Source organism: Oncorhynchus clarkii, chromosome 1 (genome assembly GCF_045791955.1).
Source record: "Oncorhynchus clarkii lewisi isolate Uvic-CL-2024 chromosome 1, UVic_Ocla_1.0, whole genome shotgun sequence".
NCBI lineage: Eukaryota > Metazoa > Chordata > Actinopteri > Salmoniformes > Salmonidae > Oncorhynchus > Oncorhynchus clarkii.
The window spans coordinates 49,183,984-49,211,539 of record NC_092147.1 but is presented as its reverse complement, the minus strand read 5'-3'; the positions used below and the strand labels follow the sequence as shown (position 1 = coordinate 49,211,539).

At 42.7% G+C, this 27,556-nt stretch overlaps 1 protein-coding gene and 1 pseudogene across 1 annotated transcript in view; both read left to right on the top strand.

The window, feature by feature from the left end:
- LOC139416493 (alpha-1,3-mannosyl-glycoprotein 4-beta-N-acetylglucosaminyltransferase C-like) overlaps nt 1-8,269 on the top strand; it is a 30,467-nt gene extending 22,198 nt beyond the window's left edge. Inside the window, exons 2-4 of the mRNA XM_071165152.1 lie at nt 6,652-6,792; nt 6,883-7,018; nt 7,128-8,269. Coding sequence (XP_071021253.1) covers nt 6,664-6,792; nt 6,883-7,018; nt 7,128-8,269 — 1,407 coding nt within the window. The 5' untranslated portion in view covers nt 6,652-6,663. The remainder of the gene's footprint in view (nt 1-6,651; nt 6,793-6,882; nt 7,019-7,127) is intronic.
- Nucleotides 8,270-10,509: 2,240 nt separating this feature from the next.
- On the top strand, nt 10,510-27,269 carry LOC139405946 (carboxypeptidase A1-like; annotated as a pseudogene).
- The last annotated feature ends 287 nt before the right edge of the window (nt 27,270-27,556 follow it).

Genomic DNA, 27,556 nt, shown 5'->3' with positions numbered 1-27,556 from the left:
CTGGTTAGCTGCATTTCCTTCACTCTGTGGTCAAACTCATCCCAAACCATCTCAATTGGTCAGGTCATCTGATGCAACACTCCATTACTCTCCTTCTTGGTCAAATAGCCCTTACACAGCCTGGAGGTGTGTTGGGTCATTGTCCTGTTGAAAAACAAATGATAGTCCCACTATGCGCAAACCAGATGAGATGGCATATCGCTGCAGAATGTTGTGGTAGCCATGCTGGTTAAGTGTGCCTACAATTCTAAATAAATCACAGACAGTGTTACCAGCAAAGCACCATCACACCTCCTTCTCCATGCTTCATGGTGGGAAACACACATGCGGAGATAATCCGTTCACCTACCCTGCGTCTAACAAAAAGACATAGCAGTTGGAACCATTTATTTGGGCTGCAATCTGAGGTGCAGTTAACTCTAATAAACTTATCCTCTGCACCCGAGGTAACTCTGGGTCTTCCTTTCCTGTGGCGGTCCTCATGAGAGCCAGTTTCATCATCGCGCTTGATGGTTTTTCCGGATTGACTGACCTTCATGTCTAAAGTGATGATGGACTGTCATTTCTCTTTGATTATTTGAGCCGTTCTCGCCATAATTATGGACTTGGTCTTTTACCAAACAGGGCTATCTTCTGTATACCACCCCTACCTTGTCACAACACAAATGATTGGCTCAAACGCATTAAGGAAAGAAATTCCACAAATTAACATTTAACAAGGCACACCTGTTAATTGAAATGCATTTCAGGTGACTACCTCATGAAGCTGGTTGAAAGAATGCCAAGAGTGTGCAAAGCTGTCAACAAGGCAAAGAGTGGCTACTTTGAAGAATCTCAAATGTAAAATCTATTTTTATTTGATTAACACTTTTTTGGTTACTACATGTTTCAATATGTGTTATTTCATAGTTTTGATGTCTTCACTATTATTCTACAATGTAGAAAATAGTAGAAATAAAGCAAAATCCTGGAATGAATAGGTGTGTCCAAACTTTTGACTGGTACTGTACATATTGGCCAGCCAATCTCAGCTTCATTTCCAGTTCCTCATACCAGTATGCATTTCATCATCTTTGTTATCTCAATAGTCATTCCTATTATTATTCGTGACATATGGAAGCTTTCCCCGAGACACAATAACACAAAATGACATGTCCCCTAACACCCCTAACCCAGACCATCGATTTCTCCTTCAGCCAGCTGAGCTTTGACAGCCCACACAAACGAGAGTAGAGAAAGAGCAGGCCAGGCTCAGTGCCCATCATCACTCATCCTGAACACAAGGAAATAATCGCCCATGCATTTCCAATCTGAGACGGTAATAAAACAAAGTGACAAAATGGACGCTACCACAGTCACAGGCCAGCAGCACCGAGGACACTCAATGACACCGTAACCACTTTCAGCATCACTGCCATTAGAATGTGGTGAGATGAAAGGGGAGAGATGTGGACATTTTGATGAACCACAGCTAAGTGAATAAGTGACTTGTGGACAGTAGGATCCTATTTCATGATCATACAGTACGTCGAATATCACAGGCTATGGATAGTATATGTCATCGTCCTTCCAATAAAAGCCCTCTTATATCAAGGAGCTGAGTGGGTTGGTTGAAGAGAGGGGTTGTGTATTGGCTACTTGTCATTGCTACAGAGATAATGTAACTGTCACTTGTCATATCTTGTTTTTTTAAATGATGGATTTAGTGATCAAACTGGAGGTTCAACACAGCAGTGAAGCTCTTCTCTCCTTGGGTTGGCATTGTCTTCAGTGTTTCAACCTCCATGTGCTGAAGACCGCATACATAGCGTTGGGCATGAATATTTGAAGAGAGCTTTGAGAACGTTAAACTCAACTCACAGGTCCCCATGCATCTTTAATGGGGTCTGCCCCTCTTGTCCAGAAGCAGGAAGGGGATAACTGCTGGGGTCCATTGTTGGAGAACTAGCAGCCTTCTTCCTTGACTAATATGTCGGAGAACTAGCAGCTTTCTTCCTTGATTAATATGTCGGAGAACTAGCAGCCTTCTTCCTTGATTAATATGTCGGAGAACTAGCAGCCTTCTTCCTTGATTAATACAGTGCCTTGCGAAAGTATTTGGCCCCCTTGAACTTTGCGACCTTTTGCCACATTTCAGGCTTCAAACATAAAGATATAAAACTGTATTTTTTTGTGAAGAATCAACAACAAGTGGGACACATTCATGAAGTGGAACGACATTTATTGGATATTTCAAACTTTTTTAACAAATCAAAAACTGAAAAATTGGGAGCCCCCTTAAGTTAATACTTTGTAGCGCCACCTTTTGCTGCGATTACAGCTGTAAGTCGCTTGGGGTATGTCTCTATCAGTTTTGCACATCGAGAGACTGACATTTTTTCCCATTCCTCCTTGCAAAACAGCTCGAGCTCAGTGAGGTTGGATGGAGAGCATTTGTGAACAGCAGTTTTCAGTTCTTTCCACAGATTCTCGATTGGATTCAGGTCTGGACTTTGACTTGGCCATTCTAACACCTGGATATGTTTATTTTTGAACCATTCCATTGTAGATTTTGCTTTATGTTTTGGATCATTGTCTTGTTGGAAGACAAATCTCCGTCCCAGTCTCAGGTCTTTTGCAGACTCCATCAGGTTTTCTTCCAGAATGGTCCTGTATTTGGCTCCATCCATCTTCCCATCAATTTTAACAATCTTCCCTGTCCCTGCTGAAGAAAAGCAGGCCCAAACCATGATGCTGCCACCACTATGTTTGACAGTGGGGATGGTGTGTTCAGCTGTGTTGCTTTTACGCCAAACATAACGTTTTGCATTGTTGCCAAAAAGTTCAATTTTGGTTTCATCTGACCAGAGCACCTTCTTCCACATGTTTGGTGTGTCTCTCAGGTGGCTTGTGGCAAACTTTAAACAACACTTTTTATGGATATCTTTAAGAAATGGCTTTCTTCTTGCCACTTCCATAAAGGCCAGATTTGTGCAATATACGACTGATTGTTGTCCTATGGACAGAGTCTCCCACCTCGGCTGTAGATCTCTGCAGTTCATCCAGAGTGATCATGGGCCTCTTGGCTGCATCTCTGATCAGTCTTCTTCTTGTATGAGCTGAAAGTTTAGAGGGACGGCCAGGTCTTGGTAGATTTGCAGTGGTCTGATACTCCTTCCATTTCAATATTATCGCTTGCACAGTGCTCCTTGGGATGTTTAAAGCTTGGGAAATCTTTTTGTATCCTAATCCGGCTTTAAACTTCTTCACAACAATATCTCGGACCTGCCTGGTGTGTTCCTTGTTCTTCATGATGCTCTCTGCGCTTTTAACGGACCTCTGAGACTATCACAGTGCAGGTGCATTTATACGGAGACTTGATTACACACAGGTGGATTGTATTTATCATCATTAGTCATTTAGGTCAACATTGGATCATTCAGAGATCCTCACTGAACTTCTGGAGAGAGTTTGCTGCACTGAAAGTAAAGGGGCTGAATAATTTTGCACGCCCAATTTTTCCGTTTTTGATTTGTTAAAAAAAGTTTGAAATATCCAATAAATGTCGTTCCACTTCATGATTGTGTCCCACTTGTTGTTGATTCTTCACAAAAAAAATACAGTTTTATATCTTTATGTTTGAAGCCTGAAATGTGGCAAAAGGTCGCAAAGTTCAAGGGGGCCGAATACTTTCGCAAGGCACTGTATGTCGGAGAACTAGCAGCCTTCTCCCTTGATTAATATGTCGGAGAACTAGCAGCCTTCTTCCTTGATAATATGTCGGAAAACTAGCAGCCTTCTTCCTTGATTAATATGTCGGAGAACTAGCAGCCTTCTTCCTTGATTAATATGTCGGAGAACTAGCAGCCTTCTTCCTTGATTAATATGTCGGAGAACTAGCAGCCTTCTTCCTTGATTAATATGTCGGAGAACTAGCAGCCTTCTTCCTTGATTAATATGTCGGAGAACTAGCAGCCTTCTTCCTTGATTAATATGTCGGAGAACTAGCAGCCTTCTTCCTTGATTAATATGTCGGAGAACTAGCAGCCTTCTTCCTTGATTTATATGTCGGAGAACTAGCAGCCTTCTTCCTTGATTAATATGTCGGAGAACTAGCAGCCTTCTTCCTTGATTAATATGTCGGAGAACTAGCAGCCTTCTTCCTTGATTAATATCTCGGAGAACTAGCAGCCTTCTTCCTTGATTAATATGTCGGAGAACTAGCAGCCTTCTTCCTTGATTAATATCTCGGAGAACTAGCAGCCTTCTTCCTTGATTAATATGTCGGAGAACTAGCAGCCTTCTTCCTTGATTAATATGTCGGAGAACTAGCAGCCTTCTTCCTTGATTAATATGTCGGAGAACTAGCAGCCTTCTTCCTTGATTAATATGTCGGAGAACTAGCAGCCTTCTTCCTTGATTAATATGTCGGAGAACTAGCAGCCTTCTTCCTTGATTAATATCTCGGAGAACTAGCAGCCTTCTTCCTTGATTAATATCTCGGAGAACTAGCAGCCTTCTTCCTTGATTAATATGTCGGAGAACTAGCAGCCTTCTTCCTTGATTAATATCTCGGAGAACTAGCAGCCTTCTTCCTTGATTAATATCTCGGAGAACTAGCAGCCTTCTTCCTTTATTAATATCTCGGAGAACTAGCAGCCTTCTTCCTTGATTAATATCTCGGAGAACTAGCAGCCTTCTTCCTTGATTAATAAGTAAACAGTCGGAAAACGTCCAGTCACAGCAGAATTGTTTTCTTCTGAAAGCAATGCTGTTTAAGTTGATGATAACCCAACTCCTTGACCTCAGCACTTAAGAGTTTTACACTTGTCTTGGCATCTTCGATAAAAGGTGAAATAAAAAAATAAAAAAATAACTACCATAACCTACAGTAGCTGAAATATAGCCACTTATCTAACAACATCGATGATGTTTACAGAATACATTAATTCTTTGTTTCGAGCATATTGAATGCAATATTGTGTCTTAATCTTTTTATAGTCTCAGCTCTGTTGCCTGTATCCCATGTAATTTGTGTCACGCCCTGTCCTTAGAGAGCCTTTTTTATGTCTCTTTTTGGTTTGGTCAGGGTGTGATTTGGGTGGGCATTCTATGTCCTTTATTTCTCTGATTTGTGTTTCTATGTGTTGGCCGGGTATGGTTCTCAATCAGGGACAGCTGTCTATCATTGTCTCTGATTGGGAATCATACTTAGGTAGCCCTTTTCCCCTCCTTTCAGTGTGGGTAGATAACTTTGTTTGTGGCACTTAGCCCTGTAAGCTTCACAGTTGTTTTGTTGGTGACATTTTAAAAATAAAGAAAATGTACGCTCACAACGCTGCACTTTGGTCTACTTCCAACGACACCCATGACAATTTGTCTGACAAGGCAACAACAACTTGGCAGATGCAGAAACAGACAGGCATCTTCAGCTGCTACATACAGTATGTTGTCTGCATATCATCAAACAAATGAACAATATTGTTTACCAAATGGCTTTGTTGTACAACATACCCGCTTATTAAACTGGCGTCTCATTAGCCACATTGAGCTGCCGTTTCACATACGATTAAATTGCTTTTTATCATTCTGTGTTGCAAATGGATTCACTGCAACAGTGTACTTTTACAGGAAGCTTGGAAATGGTTAGGAAATGAGCCTAAGGTGGAGCTCGGCTGGTGTGCATGCACACGCTGAATTCTAAACACGAGCTTCCGCTCCGAGGCAAGAGAGGCCAGTTAGTTGTCTGTAAGGAATATATTCACCTCTTCAATATTATGTTTTTCATAGGCAGAGTACGATCAATTTCTTCCTGTCAGCATAAATTCATCTCAGAGAGCTGTTTATACATTACAGAATCCCTCTCTCTCTCTGATCTCTCTCTCTCTCTGATCTCTCTCTCTCTCTGATCTCTCTCTCTCTCTCTCTCTCTCTCTCTCTCTCTCTCTCTCTCTCTCTCTCTCTCTCTCTCTCTCTCTCTCTCTCTCTCTCTCTCTCTCTCTCTCTCTCTCTCTCTCTCTCTCTCTCTCTCTCTCTCTCTCTCTCTCTATATATATATATATATATATATATATATGGAAAATATATGTTCCTATTCAATAAGGCTTTTGATCCAGACTGTTTCCAGACTGTTATCTGGTATTTACTTTTTAAGGTCAGAGAGAAACATGAAAGGCTTTGCTGTTCCATCAGTGGTGAGAATAATGAAGACGGGAGGTTGTGTGATTGTGTGAGCGAGCCTCTCCCAGGCCTTTCTCAGCATTCAGCACTTTGACCCAGGTTAGCGCTCCACCAGAGGCTCACTGGGGAGGGCTGGAGATGGAGGGCCGTATTCTGCAACACACCGTATAAGTATGTGTATGGTTCACTGCCCATCACACACAGCCATGCAGGTGCGCGCACACATACACACACATACACACACACACAGTATGCATACTTGTGCAGTTTATATATATATATACACATTTCATATGCATATTGCTGACTTCAAACAAGCACATCAACAAACCCATGGCACAGGCAGTTCTGCACAATGTGTGCACTCACACAGACAATGTACATTCGACAATACTGAATTGATATCAATATCGCCTACCTACACCGTAAGCAGAGAATGATAATGATGATAATAATTTGTTCAAACCTTTTTCTTTTCTGTCCTACCTGAAGTGTGTCTCCATCATGAGGCTGGTGTGGAAGTCCCTGGACAAGATGAGGTGTTTCCGTAAACGCTCCACCATCCCCTTCCTGGGGGTCCTGATCACATGTCTTCTGTTCTTCAACCTGTATATGGAGGATGGATACGTCTTGGTAGGTTATTATTGGCTGTCTCTGGATCTTCTTTCCTATGACATCATATTTGTATTTTACATTTGAGTAACAATATAGTCATTTTTTTAGGAGGCGGGTAAAAGACAGCTGATGCATCCTTCAAACTCTGAGAGATATGTTCACAACTTTAGAGACCTCACAAATTTCTCTGGAACCATAAACGTCACATACCGTTACCTCGCTGGGAATCCACTGCCCCGGAAAAGTAAATACCTTTTATTTTAGATATGTAGAGATACACATATTATCCTGAACCTCAATGATTTGTTCAAAAATAATTTCATTTGGAATCATATCAATGTTTGTGTTTACAGAATATCTAACCATTGGGTTGTCATCTGTGAAAAGAAAAAAAGGGAATTACCTCATGGAGACGATCAAATCCATTTTTGACCAGTCCAGTTATGAGGAACTGAAAGAGATTGTGGTGGTGGTTCACCTGGCAGACTTTGACCTGGCCTGGTGTGAAAAGCTGGTGCAGGACATCTCCAGGAAGTTTGCGCACCACATCATCGCTGGGCGTCTCCTAGTGATCCATGCCCCTGAAGAGTACTACCCATCACTCGATGGGCTGAAAAGGAACTATGACGACCCAGAGGACAGGGTACGCTTCCGCTCCAAGCAGAACGTGGACTACGCCTTCCTCCTCAACTTCTGCACCAACCTCTCAGATTTTTACATGATGCTGGAAGACGATGTGCTCTGCTCAAGGAACTTCCTGACATCCCTGAAGAAGGTGGTCACCTCCAAGGAAGGCTCCTACTGGGTGATGCTGGAATTCTCCAAGCTTGGCTACATAGGGAAGCTCTACCAATCAAGAGACCTGCCGCGCCTGGTCCACTTCCTGCTCATGTTCTACCAGGAGATGCCTTGCGACTGGCTCCTTATTCACTTCCGGGGCCTGTTGGCCCAGAAAAATGTGATCCGCTTCAAGCCCTCTCTGTTCCAGCACATGGGCTACTACTCCTCATATAAGGGAGCAGAGAACAAGTTGAAGGATGATGACTTTGAAGAGGACTCTATTGATATCCCTGACAACCCTCCTGCCAGCCTGTACACAAACATTAATGTATTTGAAAACTATGACGCCACCAAGGCTTATAGCAGTGTGGACGAATACTTTTGGGGGAAACCCCCCTCTACCGGAGACTTCTTTGTCATAGTATTTAACAAATCAACTAAAATAAGCAAAATCAAAATCTTGACAGGAACGGACGATCGTCAGAATGATATCCTGCACCATGGAGCTCTGGAAGTAGGAGAGAAGCTGGTGGGGACAAAGAGAGGAAGGCAGTGTTCTTCCTACATCACGTTAGGGGAGTTTAAAAATGGCAACATTGACGTTCAAGACGTGGACCACAAGATTGCCTTTGACATCCAGTGTGTTCGTATTGTGGTGACTGCCAGTCAGAATGAATGGCTGATTATTAGGAAAATAAGTCTGTGGACGACATAGTCGGCACACACAGGCCCCATACTATCTGGACTAAAGTGTTGTATTCATTTATATATATTGATTATATTGGATGCTTTATGGTTTATATTCCTTTATACTTTGCATACAGTAGCCTACATTTTTTTTTTGAATCTGAAACAATTAGACTATTGGGTTGTCAGCATTGTATGTTTTTCATAAAATAAAATGCAGACAATTGTGTTTGGGTTTCTAAAAGGGTTTCTAAAAGATAAGTTATCAAATATGTGTTTTTCACAGGTTTACAGAAAATACACTCATGTATTTCCTTAAATAGCAACAATTCTATAGAGACAAGTGTTAAAGGATGACTGTGATACTTTTCAAGTGGAGAACGTAACACTTGCTTTTTCCCATCTTCCGAGGAGCTGTCATAGAGTGCATTACACTCAAAGGAATGAGGTAGATATTTTCTTCTCTACACATACAGTATTTACTTCAGTGAATTGGATGATGTTTGGTTCTCCTGGAATTACATTAAACTTTTTCTCTATGAATGACCCTCCAACAAAATGAAATCTTCTCAGGAAAGGTGAGTTTAGACACATAGTTCTACAGAATGTGCAACAACTTTGCGAAGCACTTGAACATTGGTCGAACATCTGCATAATTTCTGCAGCATTGGTTTCTGCTTACGCAGTGAGAGGAGAGAAGTGCCCCCTGCTGGATTTTCAAAATCACTTCCAGCAGTACAGTATCTGGTCAGAGAGGAGTAGACGGAACAAGATGCCCAACTCCCCCCTCACTTCCTTTCCGCCTGTACCATTTCCGCCTGAACCATGCTGATAGTTGTTCATGTTGGTTGTTGACCAGCAGGCATGCCACAGTGAACAGTTGATTCATGGTATCTGAGAGGTACAGGGGGAGCACTGTCTCAAACAAGCTTGTGGTCTTTGACTCTCCGCATGGTCCACTCTACCATTCCCCTCAGCTTTGCAATGATCCATGTCTCACCCTCCATCACCTTTGCACCCTGCTGGCATCTAGGTGCCCTTTTACCAGGAAGTTGGCCAGTGGCCGTTGCAATGGCTGTGTCTGAGGTGAGTAAGGGAACAATTCCACACTGCTGGAATATCTCCTTGTCACTTTACAGATCCAGGATAAAGTACAGATACAAACATGACTGCGCCATGAGGTGCCATCCCCACCATTGCATTGAAGGTGGAGGAAGACTCTTCACTGTACCGCTAATTTAAAAAATATATACACTGCTCAAAAAAATAAAGGGAACACTTAAACAACACAATTTAACTCCAAGTCAATCACACTTCTGTGAAATCAAACTGTCCACTTAGGAAGCAACACTGATTGACAATAATTTTCACATGCTCCTGTGCAAATGGAATAGACAACAGGTGGAAATTATAGGCATTTAGCAAGACACCCCCAATAAAGGAGTGGTTCTGCAGGTGGGGACCACAGACCACTTCTCAGTTCCTATGCTTCCTGGCTGATGTTTTGGTCACTTTTGAATGCTGGCGGTGCTTTCACTCTAGTGGTAGCATGAGACGGAGTCTACAACCCACACAAGTGGCTCAGGTAGTGCAGCTCATCCAGGATGGCACATCAATGCGAGATGTGGCAAGAAGGTTTGCTGTGTCTGTCAGCGTAGTGTCCAGAGCATGGAGGCGCTACCAGGAGACAGGCCAGTACATCAGGAGACGTGGAGGAGGCCGTAGGAGGGCAACAACCCAGCAGCAGGACCGCTACCTCCGCCTTTGTGCAAGGAGGAGCAGGAGGAGCACTACCAGAGCCCTGCAAAATGACCTTCAGCAGGCCACAAATGTGCATGTGTCTGCTCAAACGGTCAGAAACAGACTCCATGAGGGTGGTATGAGGGCCCGACGTCCACAGGTGGGGGTTGTTCTTACAGCCCAACACTGTGCAGGACGTTTGGCATTTGCCAGAGAACACCAAGATTGGCAAATTCACCACTGGCGCCCTGTGCTCTTCACAGATGAAAGCAGGTTCACACTGAGCACATGTGACAAACGTGACAGTCTGGAGACGCCGTGGAGAACGTTCGGCTGCCTGCAACATCCTCCAGCATGACCGGTTTGGCGGTGGGTCAGTCATGGTGTGGGGTGGCATTTCTTTGGGGGGGCCGCACAGACCTCCATGTGTTCGCCAGAGGTAGCCTGACTGCCATTAGGTACCGAGATGAGATCCTCAGACCCCTTGTGAGGCCATATGCTGGTGTGGTTGGCCCTGGGTTCCTCCTAATGCAAGACAATGCTAGACCTCATGTGGCTGGAGTGTGTCAGCAGTTCCTGCAAGAGGAAGAGATTGATGCTAAGGTAAGGACTGGCCCGCCCGTTCCCCAGACCTGAATCCAATTGAGCACATCTGGGACATCATGTCTCGCTCCATCCACCAACGCCACGTTGCACCACAGACTGTCCAGGAGTTGGTGGATGCTTTAGTCCAGGTCTGGGAGGAGATCCCTCAGGAGACCATCCGCCACCTCATCAGGAGCATGCCCAGGCGTTGTAGGGAGGTCATACAGGCACGTGGAGGCCACACACACACTGCTGAGCCTCATTTTGACTTGTTTTAAGGACATTACATCAAAGTTGGATCAGCCTGTAGTGTGGTTTTCCACTTTAATTTTGAGTGTGACTCCAAATCCAGACCTCCATGGGTTGATAAATTTGATTTCCACTGATAATTTTTGTGTGATTTTGTTGTCAGCACATTCAACTATGTAAAGAAACAATTATTTAATAAGAACATTTCATTCATTCAGATCTTGCGACCTGGCCAAAAATAAGGGTCCCAGTTACATAACAAATGGTCCTTTTGTTCGATAAAATCCTTCTTTATATCCCAAAAAGTAAGTTTATTTGGCGTGCTTCATTCAATAATCCACCTGTTTCCCCTTGTTCAAAATGCATACAAAATGAATCCCAAACGTTACCAATAAACTTGGTCCAAACATGTCAAACAACGTTCCTAATCAATCCTCAGGTACCATAATATGTTAATAAACGCTAAAAGTTAAGACGATGAATAGTATATTCAATACCGGAGAAAAATAACCAAATGCGCGCCCTCGCCAGAGCTCGCCACAAACATTTTCCAACCAAGCAGATGCATCACGAAAGTCAGAAATAGCGATAAAATAAATCACTTACCGTTGAAGATCTTCATCTTTTTGCAATCCCAAGGGTCCCAGCTACATAACAAATGGTCCTTTTGTTCGATAAAGTCCTTCTTTTACATCCCAAAAAAGTACGTGTCAATGGCGCGCTCGACTCAGTAATCCACCGGTTTCCCTTGCTCAAAATACATACAAAATGAATCCCGTAAGTTACTTATAAATTTATTCTAAACAAGTCAAACAACGTTCCTAATCAATCCTCAGGTACCCTATTATGTAAATAAACTATACAATTTAAGACGGAGAATACCATAGACCATTACCGGAGACAAATAATGAAGTACGCGTACTCACTTGAACCCACTACAAACACTACAGCCAAAATGGGAGCCATTTAAAAAAAACAAGCCTGAAATGCTTTCTAAAGACTGTTGACATCTAGTGGAAGCCCTAGGAACTGCAATCTGGGAGAACTTCCTTTTATATTCCCATTCCCAGCCATTGTAATCAGAGGTGAGCGGAATTTTCTTTTTCTGGATGGATTGTCCTTGGGGTTTCGTCTGCCAAATCAGTTCTGTTATACCCACAGACAATAGTTTAACAGTTTTAGAAACTTCAGAGTTCAGAGTATCTATCCAATGCTACCAATTATATGCATATCCTAGCTTCTGGGCCTGAGCAACAGGCAGTTAACTTTGGGGACCTCATTCCGAATACTGACCCCTATCCCAAAGAAGTTAACACAGTGTACAAAGAAGGGCCAGAAGTATACAGAATGGTGTCGTCTGCGTAGAGGAAGATGGTGTGTTGCAGAGGAATTCTATGAAGTCAACCAGAACCTGGGTATCTGCGAAGTCCTTGAAATCCAAGGGCAGGTGGGCTTAGACACTCTGGTTACATCCAGATAGAGGCGGTGCCATGCAGGCAGTACAGGAAGTGATGATCTGGCTCATGGTGGATTGGCAATCCCCGAAGCGATTGGTCAGGTCTCTGTGCTTCAGGCCCACAGCAAGATTTTGCTACACCCGCAATAACATCTGCTAAATATGTGTATGTGACCAATAAAATTTGATTTGAAGATGAGTCATGACCAGGAAAAACAAATCTATCAGTAGACGGGTGTACTGAACACAAAGCAGAAAATATTATTATCCAAATAGATTTTCTATGAATTGATTTACATAACACTTGAAATCATTAATAACAAACATTATGTTTCTCATTAGCAGAGAAAGGTTGTTTCATTGTGGGGAAAAGGGGTTAGATGGCAGCTTTACCCCCTCAAGACTTGACCACCTGGATCACAACATTCAATGTTTAAGTACTGTATTATCCTCAAGTGAGTAGTCATTTTGGGCCCGATTCTGACCCGAGTTGAGGTCTAGCAAACCTACCAGTTCCAAATGGAAAAAGCATCTACTTAATTTTGTTCAATCGAAATAACACAATTTTCCATACACTGGAATTTACAAGTTGATAAGAGCTACAGTACCAGTCAAAAGTTTGGACACACCTACACATACCAAGGTTTTTCTTTTACTATTTTCTATGTTGTAGAATAATAGTGAAGACATCTAAACTATGAAATAACAATGTAGTAACCAAAAAAGTGTTAAACAAATCTAAATATATGTTATATTTGAGATTCTTCAAAGTAGCCTTACCCTTTGCCTTGATGACAGCTTTGCACACTCCTTTTGACTGGTACTGTAGTAAATGAGTAATTTGCTTGGATAAGGGAATAGTAAATATAAATAACACATATTTTGGAGCGGCAGGTAGCCTACTGGTTAGAGCGTTGGGCCAGTAACCGAAAGGTTGCTGGATTGAATCCCAGAGCAGCTAACAAGGTAAAAATCTGTTGTTCTGCCCCTGAACAAGGCAATAAACCCACTGTTCCCCGGTAGGCTGTCATTGTAAATAAGAATTTGTCCTTAACTGGTTTGCCTAGTTAAATAAAGGTTCAATATAAATCACAGTAAGATCCCAGTAAGAAATGTTTTTTTTTAATCTCAATATCAAATAATTTCTTAGTGGTCTGAGAGAAGGGCCTAATTGGATGAGCCTACTGTGAGGAATGTGTAACCTGAAAACAACCTGTTATCAGCAGAGAGGAGGTCAAACTCTCTTTGTTATTTATTGGCCTAATAAACTTATCACCAGGTGGCCCAAAAACCCCACCCAGCCAAACATTGTTTTTACACTAAAAGTGCATTATCATACGTTTCATGATTTCACTGTACTATTCCAACCTAATAGTGTGGAAATTTAAGGGACAACACAAAGCAAGGTCCATAGACTCTATACCAAATCTCTCTATTTACCTAAAAGCCATAACTGTTACTATGGCTCCCACTTTACCTGAGATATGGTCCTCTGGGCTTGATGTTTGTGTCTTCAAATAAACAGGGTTCATCTGGTTTGGCCCTAATACAAGAACATCGGATCAGACAGTTACCATAGTAACTTATTGGGATAATAGCAGGTTACTAGAAGAATATAATTATTTGTGACAAATAACTGGGTGTGTGTGTCAATAGGACATTTCCCTCCATGTGTCTGTACTCAAGCTGGAGCAGACAGGGACATCCGATGATGTCATAAGAACACTCAACCACATTAGTCAAATAAAATAGGCTGCAGCTGTGCATCTGACATTTCCCGGTCCTTTTTTTTCCGAGTGCTAAATGCTTCTGAGCATATGTTTCTTTACCTCTACTCTAAGCACACATTTTTGTGTTCTCCTTCCCTTCACATTTCTCAATGTCAATCGTGACTGATAATTCTTCAAGTTTTATTGGTGAAACGTTCATGCAGCCTCTGCATACCAACAAGTTAATCTCAATCTTATCAGTTTCATGGGGATATGCATTAGATCTTCTTGAGTTATACAGTGTTGTTTGGAAGTAGCCTACAGTGCTGTTTTGAATGATGTACAGCGAGCGAATTGTAGAGCAGATGGTGCTAACAAACTGAAGCATAGCCTACCTGTGTGTTTTGCCTAGTGGCGCGCACTGTTGAATTCTGGCCACATGAGAGGGAAAATGCTCAAAATAAAAGGTCAGGGAAAAGTCAGATCCACAGCCACTCCGAATAATAGAATAAATCACACTGCACATTACAACTTCACTCATCCATAAGTTACCAGGCATTTGCTCACAACACAGGTGTGTTTGCGAGAGGAAAATGTTGCCCATAACCTAGGACATCAGATCATTTCAACACAATTACATTATGCTCTAAAAGATCTCTATATGCAGAGGGGTAATTTTGGGCTGGGAGAGAGGGCAAAGAACACCTGGTTGTTGGTGCTTGAGGCCTGGCTTGTTCAGAATAGCTTCGGTTTGATCCGGTTGAAATGAGAGATTCCTATGGCTTTGACCATCCCTGCATCCACAAGTTCTTCCATACCCTGAGATATATGGTGAGCAGAACACCCACATGGATATGTTCAAAGGGTGATACCCCTCACTGTCCACAGGAAACAGCTCATCCCTAATCTACAACATAACAATAAATCATTGAGTGATGATGATCAGCGCATATCACCCCCCCCCCCAGTTAATCATCAAAGGGTGGAATTGTTTTTCTAAATGAGGCCTGACAAAATGTGTGAGTCATTTAATAAATGGGAGCAAAGACATTTGTACGGGCAAGTCAGGCAGTGCAGGCACTGTAAGCGTTAAATGGAACTATTTCATCAAAACAACCTAAAACACCATCATTTCAAATCTTCAGCTCAAGTGTTTTATTACAAGAGTATTACAAGATACAAGTGGCAAGGATTCTTCAAAGACATGTTGAGAACAGTGCGCATGTCAAGAGGACTATAGGGAGAGAGTGCACCTTCGTACCCATGGGGCCGTGGATGAGGCAGAGGTCCAGATGGTCCAGTTGGAGGTGCTCACGGTCTTCTGACAATCTGCTTTCACCGGGGACTTCTCATGGAAGGTACATCACAGCTGGTAGAAAGAGAAAAACAGGAAAGGCAATCTGCATGGATTGGGGCTGTGTCCTAAATGGCACAGGCACCCTATAAGGCACTACTTATGGCCAGCTCAGGCAGTAGTACACCCTAGGCTATATGGAATAGGGTGCCATTTGGGATGTAATCTGAGACACACATGTAGACTACAGATCACCGGAAAGGTTCCATGGAATAACAGTATTCACCATTTGACAAACACTATCAATTCCCAGATGCATACACACACAGTATGCCTACTATAGTTCTGTTTGGTGCCATTGTACTCATAGTACCATGATATCGTACCATAGTACCTAGTACCACAATAGGATAATAGTACTATAAGAACCAGAGCCCTGCCTAACCTAGGTACAGGGGGTCCTTAATGTACACTGGATTTCTTTCCTCTATTGGAAAAGCCTAAAAGACTGTCCCACATTAGCTACTCCATGCTGTCCTACTTCAGCTAGCTATGGTTGGTAAAGCAAGACAGCAACAAAAAATGAGTGATTTACAAAATGTAAACTTCATATTAGAAACATTTGTATTTATTTTGATGCACCAGTACATAGTATTCACATTTACACCACAGTTTGGCACAGTTGTTATTCATGAGTTTTATAACCTTAACATCAAAACAGAAAAGAAAAGCTATGTCATAGATACCGTGTGCTTCACTCGGCGAGCTTCCTCTTTGAAGCTTGATTTGCCCAGCTCTCTGATAGAACACCAATGAAGTGATGTGATTTTGATCATGTGGTTTCTCTGCAAGGGCTTAGTAACAGTAGTTAGGATTTTCACTTATCAGAGAAATAGAAACATGTCAGCATTAAGCTGTCCCAGTTAATATGATGTCCCGCTTTTTTGCATTTCCGTCTATATAACCATATAAGCCCAACACATGATACAATTCTGACATCCTCAAGATGACAACATAACAACAAAGTGTGAATTGAATTGTCATTGAGGTATAATTAAGCCTATAACAATGCTGTCCTAGTTTATCTAACCTGCTGTCCCATTTTACCAAACGCGAACTGAAAATATTGTTTTGAAGAAAGCCCTGTCGATGGGTCTGTAGCCAGCAGCGATGGCAGCCTTTACTGCCTCTGCTACATTGCCTGGGGGGGAAGACAGAAAGGGAAGGACCAGTAAAATGTGACCCCAAGTTACCCTATCAGTAAATATGTAAGCATACAAGTCCCAAGGGGATTTACACTGGAAAAGAATGTATGTATTCAAGCACCATTTCTTTTCCATGATATTTAACTACACGGTATGCAGTGCCTTCGGAAAGTATTCAGACCCCTTCCCCTTTTCCACATTTGGTTACGTTACAGCCTAATTTAAAAAATATTGATTGAATAAAAAACATCCTCAGCAATCTACGCACAACACCCCATGACGAGGAAGCAAAAACAGGTCTGTATATGTTTTAGCGAATGTATTCAAAATAAAAAAAATGAAAAAACATATTTACATAAGTATTCAGACCCTTTGCTGTGAGACTCAAATTGAGCTCGGGCGCATCCTGTTTCCAATGATCACCCTTGAGATGTTTCTACAACTTGATTGGAGTCCACCTGGTGGTCAATTCAAGTGATTGGACACGATTTGGAAAAGGCACACACCTGTCTATATAAGGTCCCACAGATGACAGAGCACGTCAGAGCAAAATACCAAGCCATGAGGTCAAAAGGAATTGTCCGTAGAAATCCGAGACAGGATTGTGTCGTGGCACAGATCTGGGGAAGGGTACCAAACACATTTCTGCAGCATTGAATGTCCCCAAGAACACAGTGGCCTCCATCATTCTTAAATGGAAGAAGTTTGGAACCACCAAGACTTCATAGTGCTGGCCGCCCGGCCAAACTGAGCAATCGGGGGAGAAGGGCCTTCATCTGGGAGGTGACCAAGAACCCCATGGTCACACTGACAGAGCTCTCCCCTGTGGAGATGGGAGAAACTTCCAGAAGGACAACCATCTCTGCAGATCTCCACCAATCAGGCCTCTATGGTAGGGTGGCCAGACGGAAGCCACTCCTCAGTAAAAGGCACATGACAGCTCGCTTGGAGTTTGACAAAAGGCACCTTAAGACTCTCAGACCATGGAGAAACAAGATTCTCTGGTCTGATGAAACCAAGATTGAACTCTTTGGCCTGAATGTCACGTCTGGAGAAAACCTGGCACCATCCTCACGGTGAAGCATGGTGGTGGCAGCATCATGCTGTGGGGATGTTTTTCAGCGGCAGGGACTGGGAGACTAGTCAGGTTCGAGGCAAAGAGGAACGAAGCAAAGTACAGAGATTCTTGATGGAAACCTGCGCTTGTGACCTCAGACTGGGGTGAAAGTTCACATTCCTAAAGGACAGCGACCATAAGCACACAGCCAAGACAAAGCAGGAGTGGCTTTGGGACAAGTCTCTGAATGTCCTTGAGTGGCCTAGCAAAGAGCCTGGACTTGAACCAGATTTAAAATCTCTGGAGAGATATGAAAATATCTATGCAGCAGTGCATATATTGAGAGGATCTGGAGACTAGAATAGGAGATACTCCCCAAATACAGGTGTGACAAGCATGTAGCATCATACCCAAGAAAACTCTATGCCGTTATCGCTGCCAAAGGTCCTTCAACAAAGTACTGCGTAAAGGGTCTGAATACTTATGTCAACGTGATCCGTTTAAAAAAAATTAAATTGCAAAAAAAATATATGTTTTTGTGGAAATTGTGAGGTATTGTGTGTAGATTGATGAGGGGGGCTGTAATGTAACAAAATGTGGAAAGTCAAGGGGTCTGAATACTTTCCCGAATGCACTGTACATTTATTTCCATGACAGAATTAAAAACAATTTTGGACTGACCAATTACAGTAGCTATTAGCATGCATTAATGTCAATGGTCATGTCCGATGTCCTTAAATAGCTTGAAAAGGCACTCGCACATCTGAGATATCTTTTTTTGCAGGTGCATGATAACAGTTAAATAAAATGAGATAAAAGAAGAAACCCGCACACTGCTTTTGATAGTATCACTGCTCTTTAATCAGCCTTACGTACCGGCCTCAAGGTTTTCCTCAGAGCTTCAGGCCTTGAGGCCGATTCTTACTGTAAAGCTGATTAAAGAGCAATGATACTATCAAGAGCAGTGTGCGGGTTTCTTATTTTTTCTCTTAAAAAACTTCGCAACAGCACTTGTGTATAACCGCAAATGGCCAACACGCAGTTGATATGGGTGCATAGTTGATGAAACCACTGCTGCATACTACGGTTGTAAAACCATCTTTCAAGCGTTCAAAATTGGCTAGGATTATCCTCTATTCAATGCTGGCCATGTAATTCTGACAAAGTAAAAAAAAATAAAAAAAATAATTGAATAGCCTAATTGACAATGCTGTCAAGATCTCCTCACTAAACATTTTCATTAAAATATATTTTTTAAACAATCTTTTTTTTTTTAACATACACATACGAACATCAACTTACAGAAAGAAGCACACAAACAACGACTCTCATCTGCCCAAACTCACATACTCACACCCCATTGGCCTCAAACTGCACCATTTTGTTTCTCTCCATCGCCCATGCACTTTCAACATGTAGAAGTTTTAGCAATAAGGCCCGAGGGGGTGTGGGGTATGGCCAATATACCATGGCAATGGGCTGTTCTTATGAACTACACAACGTGGAGTGCCTGGATACACCCCTTAGCTGTGGTATATTGGCCATATACCACAAACCTCCGAGGTGCCTTATTGCTATTATAAACTGATTACCAACAAAATTAGTGCAGTAAAAATAAAAGTTTTGTCATACCCGTGGTATATGGTCTGGTATACCACAGCAGCCTGTCAATAATGGGGCGGAAGGTAGCCTAGTGGTTAGAGCATCGGACTAGTAACCGAAAGGTTGCAAGATGGAATCCCCGATCTGATAAGGTTCAAATCTGTCGTTCTGCCCCTGAACAAGGCAGTTAACCCACTGCTCCTTGGCCGTCATTGAAAATAAGAATTTCTTCTTAACTGACTTGCCTAGTTAAATAAAGGTAATAATAATGAAATAAACATTCAGGGCTCGACCCACCCTCTTTATGATAAAGCATTTTACCTTTCGATTGTTGTGTTAATGCTGGAGGATTGGTTGATTTTTACTTTAACTTCTTTGGGGTAGGGGGCAGTATTGGGTAGCTTGGATGAAAAACATGCCCAAATGAAGCTGCCTGCTACTCAGCCGTAAAAGGTAGAATATTAATATAATTGGTACATTTGGATAGAAAACACTCTGAAGTGTCTAAAACTGTTTGAATGATGTCTGTGAGTATAACATAACTCATATGGCAGGCAAAAACCTGAGAAAAAATCCAACCAGGAAGCGGGAAATCTGAGATTTGTAGTTTTTCAATTCAGCCCCCATTGAAAATACAGGGTGATATTAGTTATGTTTCACCTCCCAAGGCTCCCACTAGATGTCAACAGTATTTAGAACCTGTTTTGAGGATTATACTCTAAAGGAGGGGCTCATAAGGGATCTTTGAGTGAGTGGTCTGGCAGAATGCCACTGCCTCGGTCTGTGGCGCTCACGTGAAATGTTCCACTTCATTTGTACAGACAAAGGAATTGTCCGGTTGGAACAATAAATTAAGTTTTATGTTAAAAACATCCTAAAGATTGATTCCATACTTAGTTTGGCATGTTTCTATGGGCTGTAACAGAACTTTTTGAACTTTTCGCCCCAACGTTCGGCGCAACCTGAACGCGCTTTTGGATTTGTTTACCAAACGCCCTAACAAAAGAAGATATTTGGACATAACTGATGGACATTATCGAACAAATCAAACATTTATGGTGGAACTGGGATTCCTGGGAGTGCATTCTGATGAAGATCATCAAAGGTAAGTGAATATTTAAAATGCTACTTCTGAGTAATGTTGACTACCCAATATGGCGGGTATCTTTTTGGCTGCTTTGTTGTCTAAAGGCTGTACTCAGAATATTGCATGGTTTGCTCTCTCCGTAAAGTTTTTTTGAAATCTTACACAGCGGTTGCATTAAAGAGAAGGTTATCTAAAGTTCCATGTATAATAATCTTTATCAATGTTTATTATGAGTATTTCTGTAATTTGATGTGGCTCTCTGCACAATCACCGCATGTTTTAGAACTACTGAATGTAACGCGCCAATGTAAAGTCAGATCTTTTTTATATAAATATGAACTTTATCAAACAAAACATACATGTATTGTGTAACATGAAGTCCTATGACTGTCATGTGATGAAGATCATCAAAGGTTAGTGATTAATTTTATCTCTATTTCTGCTTTTTGTGACTCCTCTCTTTGGCTGGAAAAATGGCTATGTTTTTCTGTGGCTTGGTGGTGACCTAACATAATCGTTTGTGGTGCTTTCGCTGTAAATCCTTTTTGAAATCAGACACTGTGGCTGGATTAACGAGAAATGTATCTTTAAAATGCTTTAGGAATTTTAATTATGAGATTTTTGTTGTTTTGAATTTGGCAGCACTCGTGTATAACCGCAAATGGCCAAGGTTATCTAAAGTTCCATGTATAATAGTCTGTTTGTTTATCTATGTTTATTTATGTTTATCTAGGACTGGGAGCGGAACCCCAGTCCTAGACAGGTTAATGTTCTTAGCTTAATCTTTTGAAAATAGATCACTTGAAAATATTCTGGGGATGAGCATGCACATCTTCAATACGTACGCTTAGTGCATTTAACCATACACAGTGTACAAAACATTTAGAACACATTCTCTATATTGAGTTGCAAAGCTTAAAAATCCTTCTTTAACCCATCTCCTCCCCTTCATCTACACTGATTGAAGTGGATTTAACAAGTGACCTCAATAAGAGATCATAGGACTCACCTGGATTCACCTGGTCAGTCTATGTCACGGAAAGAGCTGGTGTTCATAATGAAGTACACTCAGTGTATGTCACAAGTAAGAGCCTTGTGTTGCGAGTTGATACAATTCCAAGTCCGGGAAGGTTAAAACCACCCTCGGACTTAAGGAAGATGTAAAAACTTCCTTTTCATTTCCTGAGTTGTATTTGCCCATGTAAAGTCTTACGACCGAGCCCACATTTTTAAATAATGTCTTCGGTTTGGAGAATTGGTATTATAGAGAATAAATATAAAAACATTGGCAGCCATGCCATTCTGAAGAGGTTTATGCTGCATGTAAGATGTATGGAGGATTGTTTCACTTAATTAGATCTGCTTTCATATTGTTAAGTAACTGGATCATGTTATCGTTATACACTGAGTGTACAACATATAGGAACACCTTCCTAATATTGAGTTGCACCCTCTTTTGCCCTCAGAACAGTCTCAATTCATCGGGGCTTTGGACTCTGCAAGGTGTTGAAGGCATCCCACAGGGATGCTGGCCCATGTTGACTCCAATGCTTCCCACAGTTGTGTCAAGTTGGAAACTGTTGAGCACTGTTCAGTTCTTAGTTGTCTAAGTAAATAACTCACAGACACTAGAGAAGCTTTAACCAAGTTTAACTCTTCCCAAAAGGTTCTGTACAGCTGTATTCAGACAGCAAAACATTTGTCACCATCACAGTTATATACATCCTACTTAAAATACTCCTCCTTCTCTCCAATCCTTATATTTTATGGTTCTACGGGAAGAGAGTAACGAGGGTAACGGGATACCAAACCTTTATTACCCTCTTAAGAGAATCTGCCCTCACCTCCTGACCTCAACCCCTCCTTCATCTAATCCACAGAGGTCCATCTGTCTCCCCTGTATCAACACGTTGCTCTCCTCTTGTCACCCAACACATTCCACAGCTATCTGTCTTTCTACAGAGACCCCGTCTTTTTCACTCCTTAATATACTATGCGACTGATCAATCATGTCTTTAATATCTCAATGTCCAACATGTTGAATCAAACAGCATGAACAACCCAACAGCATTGCAGTTCTTGACACACTCAAACCAGAGCTCCTGGCACCTACTACCTTACCCTGTCCAAAGGAAATTCACCCTTTGAATGGCACCCATACACAATCCATGTCTCATTTGTCTCAAGACTTAAAAATCCATGTCTCCTCCCCTTTTTCTACATTGATTGAAGTAGATTTAACAAGTGACCTCAATAAGGGATCATAGCTTTCACATGGATTCACCTGGTCAGTCTAGGTCATTGAAAGAGCTGGTGTTCCAAATGTTTCGTATACTCCGTGTTCATCATATATAATACTTATGTATGTTGCATAACATATACACTGCTCAAAAAAAAGGGAACACTAAAATAATACATCCTAGATCTGAATGAAAGAAATATTCTTATTAAATACTTTTTTCTTTACATAGCTGAATGTGCTGAAAACAAAATCACAAAAAAATTATCAATGGAAATCAAATTTATCAACCCATGGAGGTCTGGATTTGGAGTCACACTCAAAATTAAAGTGGAAAACCACACTACAGGCTGATCCAACTTTGATGTAATGTCCTTAAAACAAGTCAAATTGATGCTCAGTAGTGTGTGTGGCCTCCACGTGCCTGTATGACCTCCCTACAATGCCTGGGCATGCTCCTGATGAGGTGACAGATGGTCTCCTGAGGAACTCCTCCCAGACCTGGACTAAAGCATCCACCAACTCCTGGACAGTCTGTGGTGCAACGCGGCGTTGGTGGATGGAGCGAGACATGATGTCCCAGATGTGCTCAATTGGATTCAGGACTGGGAAACGGGCAGGCCAGTCAATAGCATCAATGCCTTCCGCTTGCAGGAACTGCTGACACACTCCAGCCACAACTAGCATTGTCTTGCATTAGGAGGAACCCAGGGCCAACCGCACCAGCATATGGTCTCACAAGGGGTCTGGGGATCTCATCTCGGTACCTAATGGCAGTCAGGCTACCACTGGCGAGCACATGGAGGGCTGTGCGGCCCCCCAAAGAAATGCCACCCCACACCATGACTGACCCACCGCCAAACCGGTCATGCTGGAGGATGTTGCATGCAGCAGAACGTTCTCCACGGCGTCTCCAGACTCTGTCACATGTGCTCAGTGTGAACCTGCTTTCATCTGTGAAGAGCACAGGGCGCCAGTGGCGAATTTGCCAATCTTGGTGTTCTCTGGCAAATGCCAAACGTCCTGCACGGTGTTGGGCTGTAAGCACAACCCCCACCTGTGGACGTCGGGCCCTCATACCACCCTCATGGAGTCTGTTTCTGACCATTTGAGCAGACACATGCACATTTGTGGCCTGCTGGAGGTCATTTTGCAGGGCTCTGGCAGTGCTCCTCCTGCTCCTCCTTGCACAAAGGCGGAGGTAGCGGTCCTGCTGCTGGGTTATTGCCCTCCTACGGCCTCCTCCACGTCTCCTGATGTACTGGCCTGTCTCCTGGTAGCGCCTCCATGCTCTGGACACTACGCTGACAGCCACAGCAAACCTTCTTGTCACAGCTCGCAGTGATGTGCCATCCTGGATGAGCTGCACTACCTGAGCCACTTGTGTGGGTTGTAGACTCCGTCTCATGCTACCACTAGAGTGAAAGCACCGCCAGCATTCAAAAGTGACCAAAACATCAGCCAGGAAGCATTGGAACTGAGAAGTGGTCTGTGGTCACCACCTGCAGAACCACTCCTTTATTGGAGGTGTCTTGTAATTGCCTATAATTTCCACCTGTTGTCTATTCCATTTGCACAACAGCATGTGAAATTTATTGTCAATCAGTGTTGCTTCCTAAGTGGACAGTTTGATTTCACAGAAGTGTGATTGACTTGGAGTTACATTGTGTTGTTTAAGTGTTCCCTTTATTTTTTTGAGCAGTGTACAATGTTTGCACTATCTGATGTTGTCGTTCTGACTGTGTGTCTCAAGATCTACAGCTGGATGGACGACCTGGTGGCTGCTTACCCTAATCTTGTCACCAAGGTACAGATTGGAACTTCCTATGAGGGCAGGCCCATATACAGGTATGCGCTCAAGATACAGAAACATTAGACCAATTACAACAATTGTACCTGTTAGTGCACGTACAGTACATGTGTGTTTTTTGTCAATATATGGGTTTGGTGTCTACATACGGATTAGTTTGTGTGCATACGTTTTCTATTTATCAGTTTGTTTCCACCAGTGCTGAACTACAACAAAGAAAAGACAAGTGTTATTATATTATGGGTAGTGTTAGATACATTTGTGATAATAACACTTGTCCTCTCTCTGTTCTCGTTCTGCACTGGTGGAAACAAACGTCCCGCCATCTGGGTTGACTCTGGGATCCACTCCAGAGAGTGGGTGTCTCAGGCCACTGGAGTGTGGACAGCCAACAAGGTGAGAGAACACTTCAGACTTCTATTGTATTCTAATTGAAAAAATAACATTGAACATACTATCTAATACATTCTACAAAATAAATGTGGCACTGGTGCCTCCCTGACCTCTCTCCTGAATGCCACGGACATCTACCTGCTGATTCTGACCAACCCTGATGGCTACGTCCACTCCCACACCAGTGTAGGTACCCACTATAGATATACCATTAAGCATTATAACGCAGTTACTGTATATTGTGGTGGGAGTTACAGAATTAAGTGTAAAGAGTGACCTTTAATCTGTGTCACCTCAGTGTGTCTCGTTGTAGAGTGATATGAGGACAATCCTGATTGTGCTACCTAGCATACCAGTAAAAGGTTGAGTTTGTCCCTTGGCCCTCATGGTTCACAGGACTGTATGTGACGTAAGACTCAACCCAGGCTCCATGTGCCGTGGTGTCAACCCAACAGGGACTGGGATGCCAGTTTGGAGATTTTGATCACCAGTACCTGTAAACCATGTAAGGCTACAGTTCCATACCAGCATTGGTGGTGGGTGTTACAGGTTAACTATGGAATAGATTTATTTCACAGCTCATAGTTTCCTGTCCCAACGATGACATTAGTCAAGTGCATAGTCTTATGAGACAATGCTTTCTTTCCTAGGCATGACATACCTTGTTGTACACATAATAAATCAAATCAAATTTACTTGTCACATACACATGGTTAGCAGATGTTAATGCGATTGTAGTGAAATGCTTGTGCTTCTAGTTCCGACAATGCAGTAATAACCAACGAGTAATCTAACCTAACAATTCCAAAACTATTACCTTATACACACAAGTGTAAAGGGATAAAGAATATGTACATAAAGATATATGAATGAGTGATGGTAAAGAACGGCATAGGCAAGATGCAGTAAATGGTATCGAGTACAGTATATACATATGAGATGAGTAATGTAGGGTATGTAAACAAAGTGGCATAGTTTAAAGTGGCTAGTGATACATGTATTACATAAAGATGCAGTAGATGATAGAGTACAGTATATACATATACATATGAGATTAATAATGTAGGGTATGTAAACATTATATTAAGTAGCATTGTTGTAGCACTTGTAAAGTGGCTAGTGATATATTTTACATCAATTTCCACCAATTCCCATTATTAAAGTGGCTGGAGTTGAGTCAGTGTGTTGGCAGCAGCCACTCAATGTTAGTGGTGGCTGTTTAACAGTCTGATGGCCTTGAGATAGAAGCTGTTTTTCAGTCTCTCGGTCCCAGCTTTGATGCACCTGTACTGACCTCGCCTTCTGGATGATAGCGGGATGACCAGGCAGTGGCTCGGGTGGTTGTTGTCCTTGATGATCTTTATGGCCTTCCTGTGACATCGGGTGGTGTAGGTGTCCTGGAGGGCAGGTAGTTTGCCCCCAGTGATGCGTTGTGCAGACCTCACTATCCTCTGGAGAGCCTTACGGTTGTGGGCGGAGCAGTTGCCGTACCAGGCGGTGATACAGCCCGACAGGAGGCTCTCGATGTGGAGGCTCATCGATGTGGATATGGGGGTGCTCCCTCTGCTGTTTCCTGAAGTCCACAATCATCTCCTTAGTTTTGTTGACGTTGAGTGTGAGGTTATTTTCCTGACACCACACTCCGAGAGCCCTCACCTCCTCCCTGTAGGCAGTCTCGTCGTTGTTGGTAATCAAGCCTACCACTGTAGTGTCGTCCACAAACTTGATGATTGAGTTGGAGGCGTGAGTGGCCACGCAGTCGTGGGTGAACAGGGAATACAGGAGAGGGCTCAGAACGCACCCTTGTGGGGCCCCAGTGTTGAGGATCAGCGGGGTGGAGATGTTGTTACCTACCCTCACCACCTGGGGGCGGCCCGTCAGGAAGTCCAGTACCCAGTTGCACAGGGCGGGGTCGAGACCCAGGGTCTCGAGCTTGATGACGAGTTTGGAGGGTACTATGGTGTTAAATGCTGAGCTGTAGTCGATGAACAGCATTCTCACATAGGTATTCCTCTTATCCAGATGGGTTAGGGCAGTGTGCAGTGTGGTTGAGATTGCATCGTCTGTGGACCTATTTGGGCGGTAAGCAAATTGGAGTGGGTCTAGGGTGTCATGTCGGGTGGAGGTGATATGGTCCTTGACTAGTCTCTCAAAGCACTTCATGATGACGGAAGTGAGTGCTACGGGGCGGTAGTCATTTAGCTCAGTTACCTTAGCTTTCTTGGGAACAGGAACAATGGTGGCCCTCTTGAAGCATGTGGGAACAGCAGACTGGGATAAGGATTGATTGAATATGTCCGTAAACACACCAGCCAGCTGGTCTGCGCATGCTCTGAGGGCGCGGCTGGGGATGCCGTCTGGGCCTGCAGCCCTGCGAGGGTTAACACGTTTAAATGTTTTACTCACGTCGACTGCAGTGAAGGAGAATCGTCCCCCCCCCCCCTACCCCCCCCGCGACCAATACTAACCCCTACTCTGACTTCTACCACATCCATCTCCCCACTCTGAGATGGAGGTGAGGAATGTGGTGAACCTGGTGAAGAACCATAGCAACTTCCAGTCCTTCATCTCCATCCACGTCTATTCCCAGCTGTTCATTTAAAGATTCCTAAAATCTCTCACATCCTTGGGTCGCTCATATTTTTTCAGTTTGCTGCAGTCAGTGACTGGAATGAGCTGCAAAAAAACATTGAAACTTGACAAATATGGATGATAAATTGTCTTTTAAAATGCATATTGACGAACTTTGTGAACGGCTAAAATTCAAGCTAGGCTTCCTCTATAGAAACAGGACATGTTTGTCCTCTACAAATAGAAGACAAATTGTGCAAGCTACTTTTATGTCTGTTATAGATTATGGGGATATTATTTACATTCATGCTACGGCAT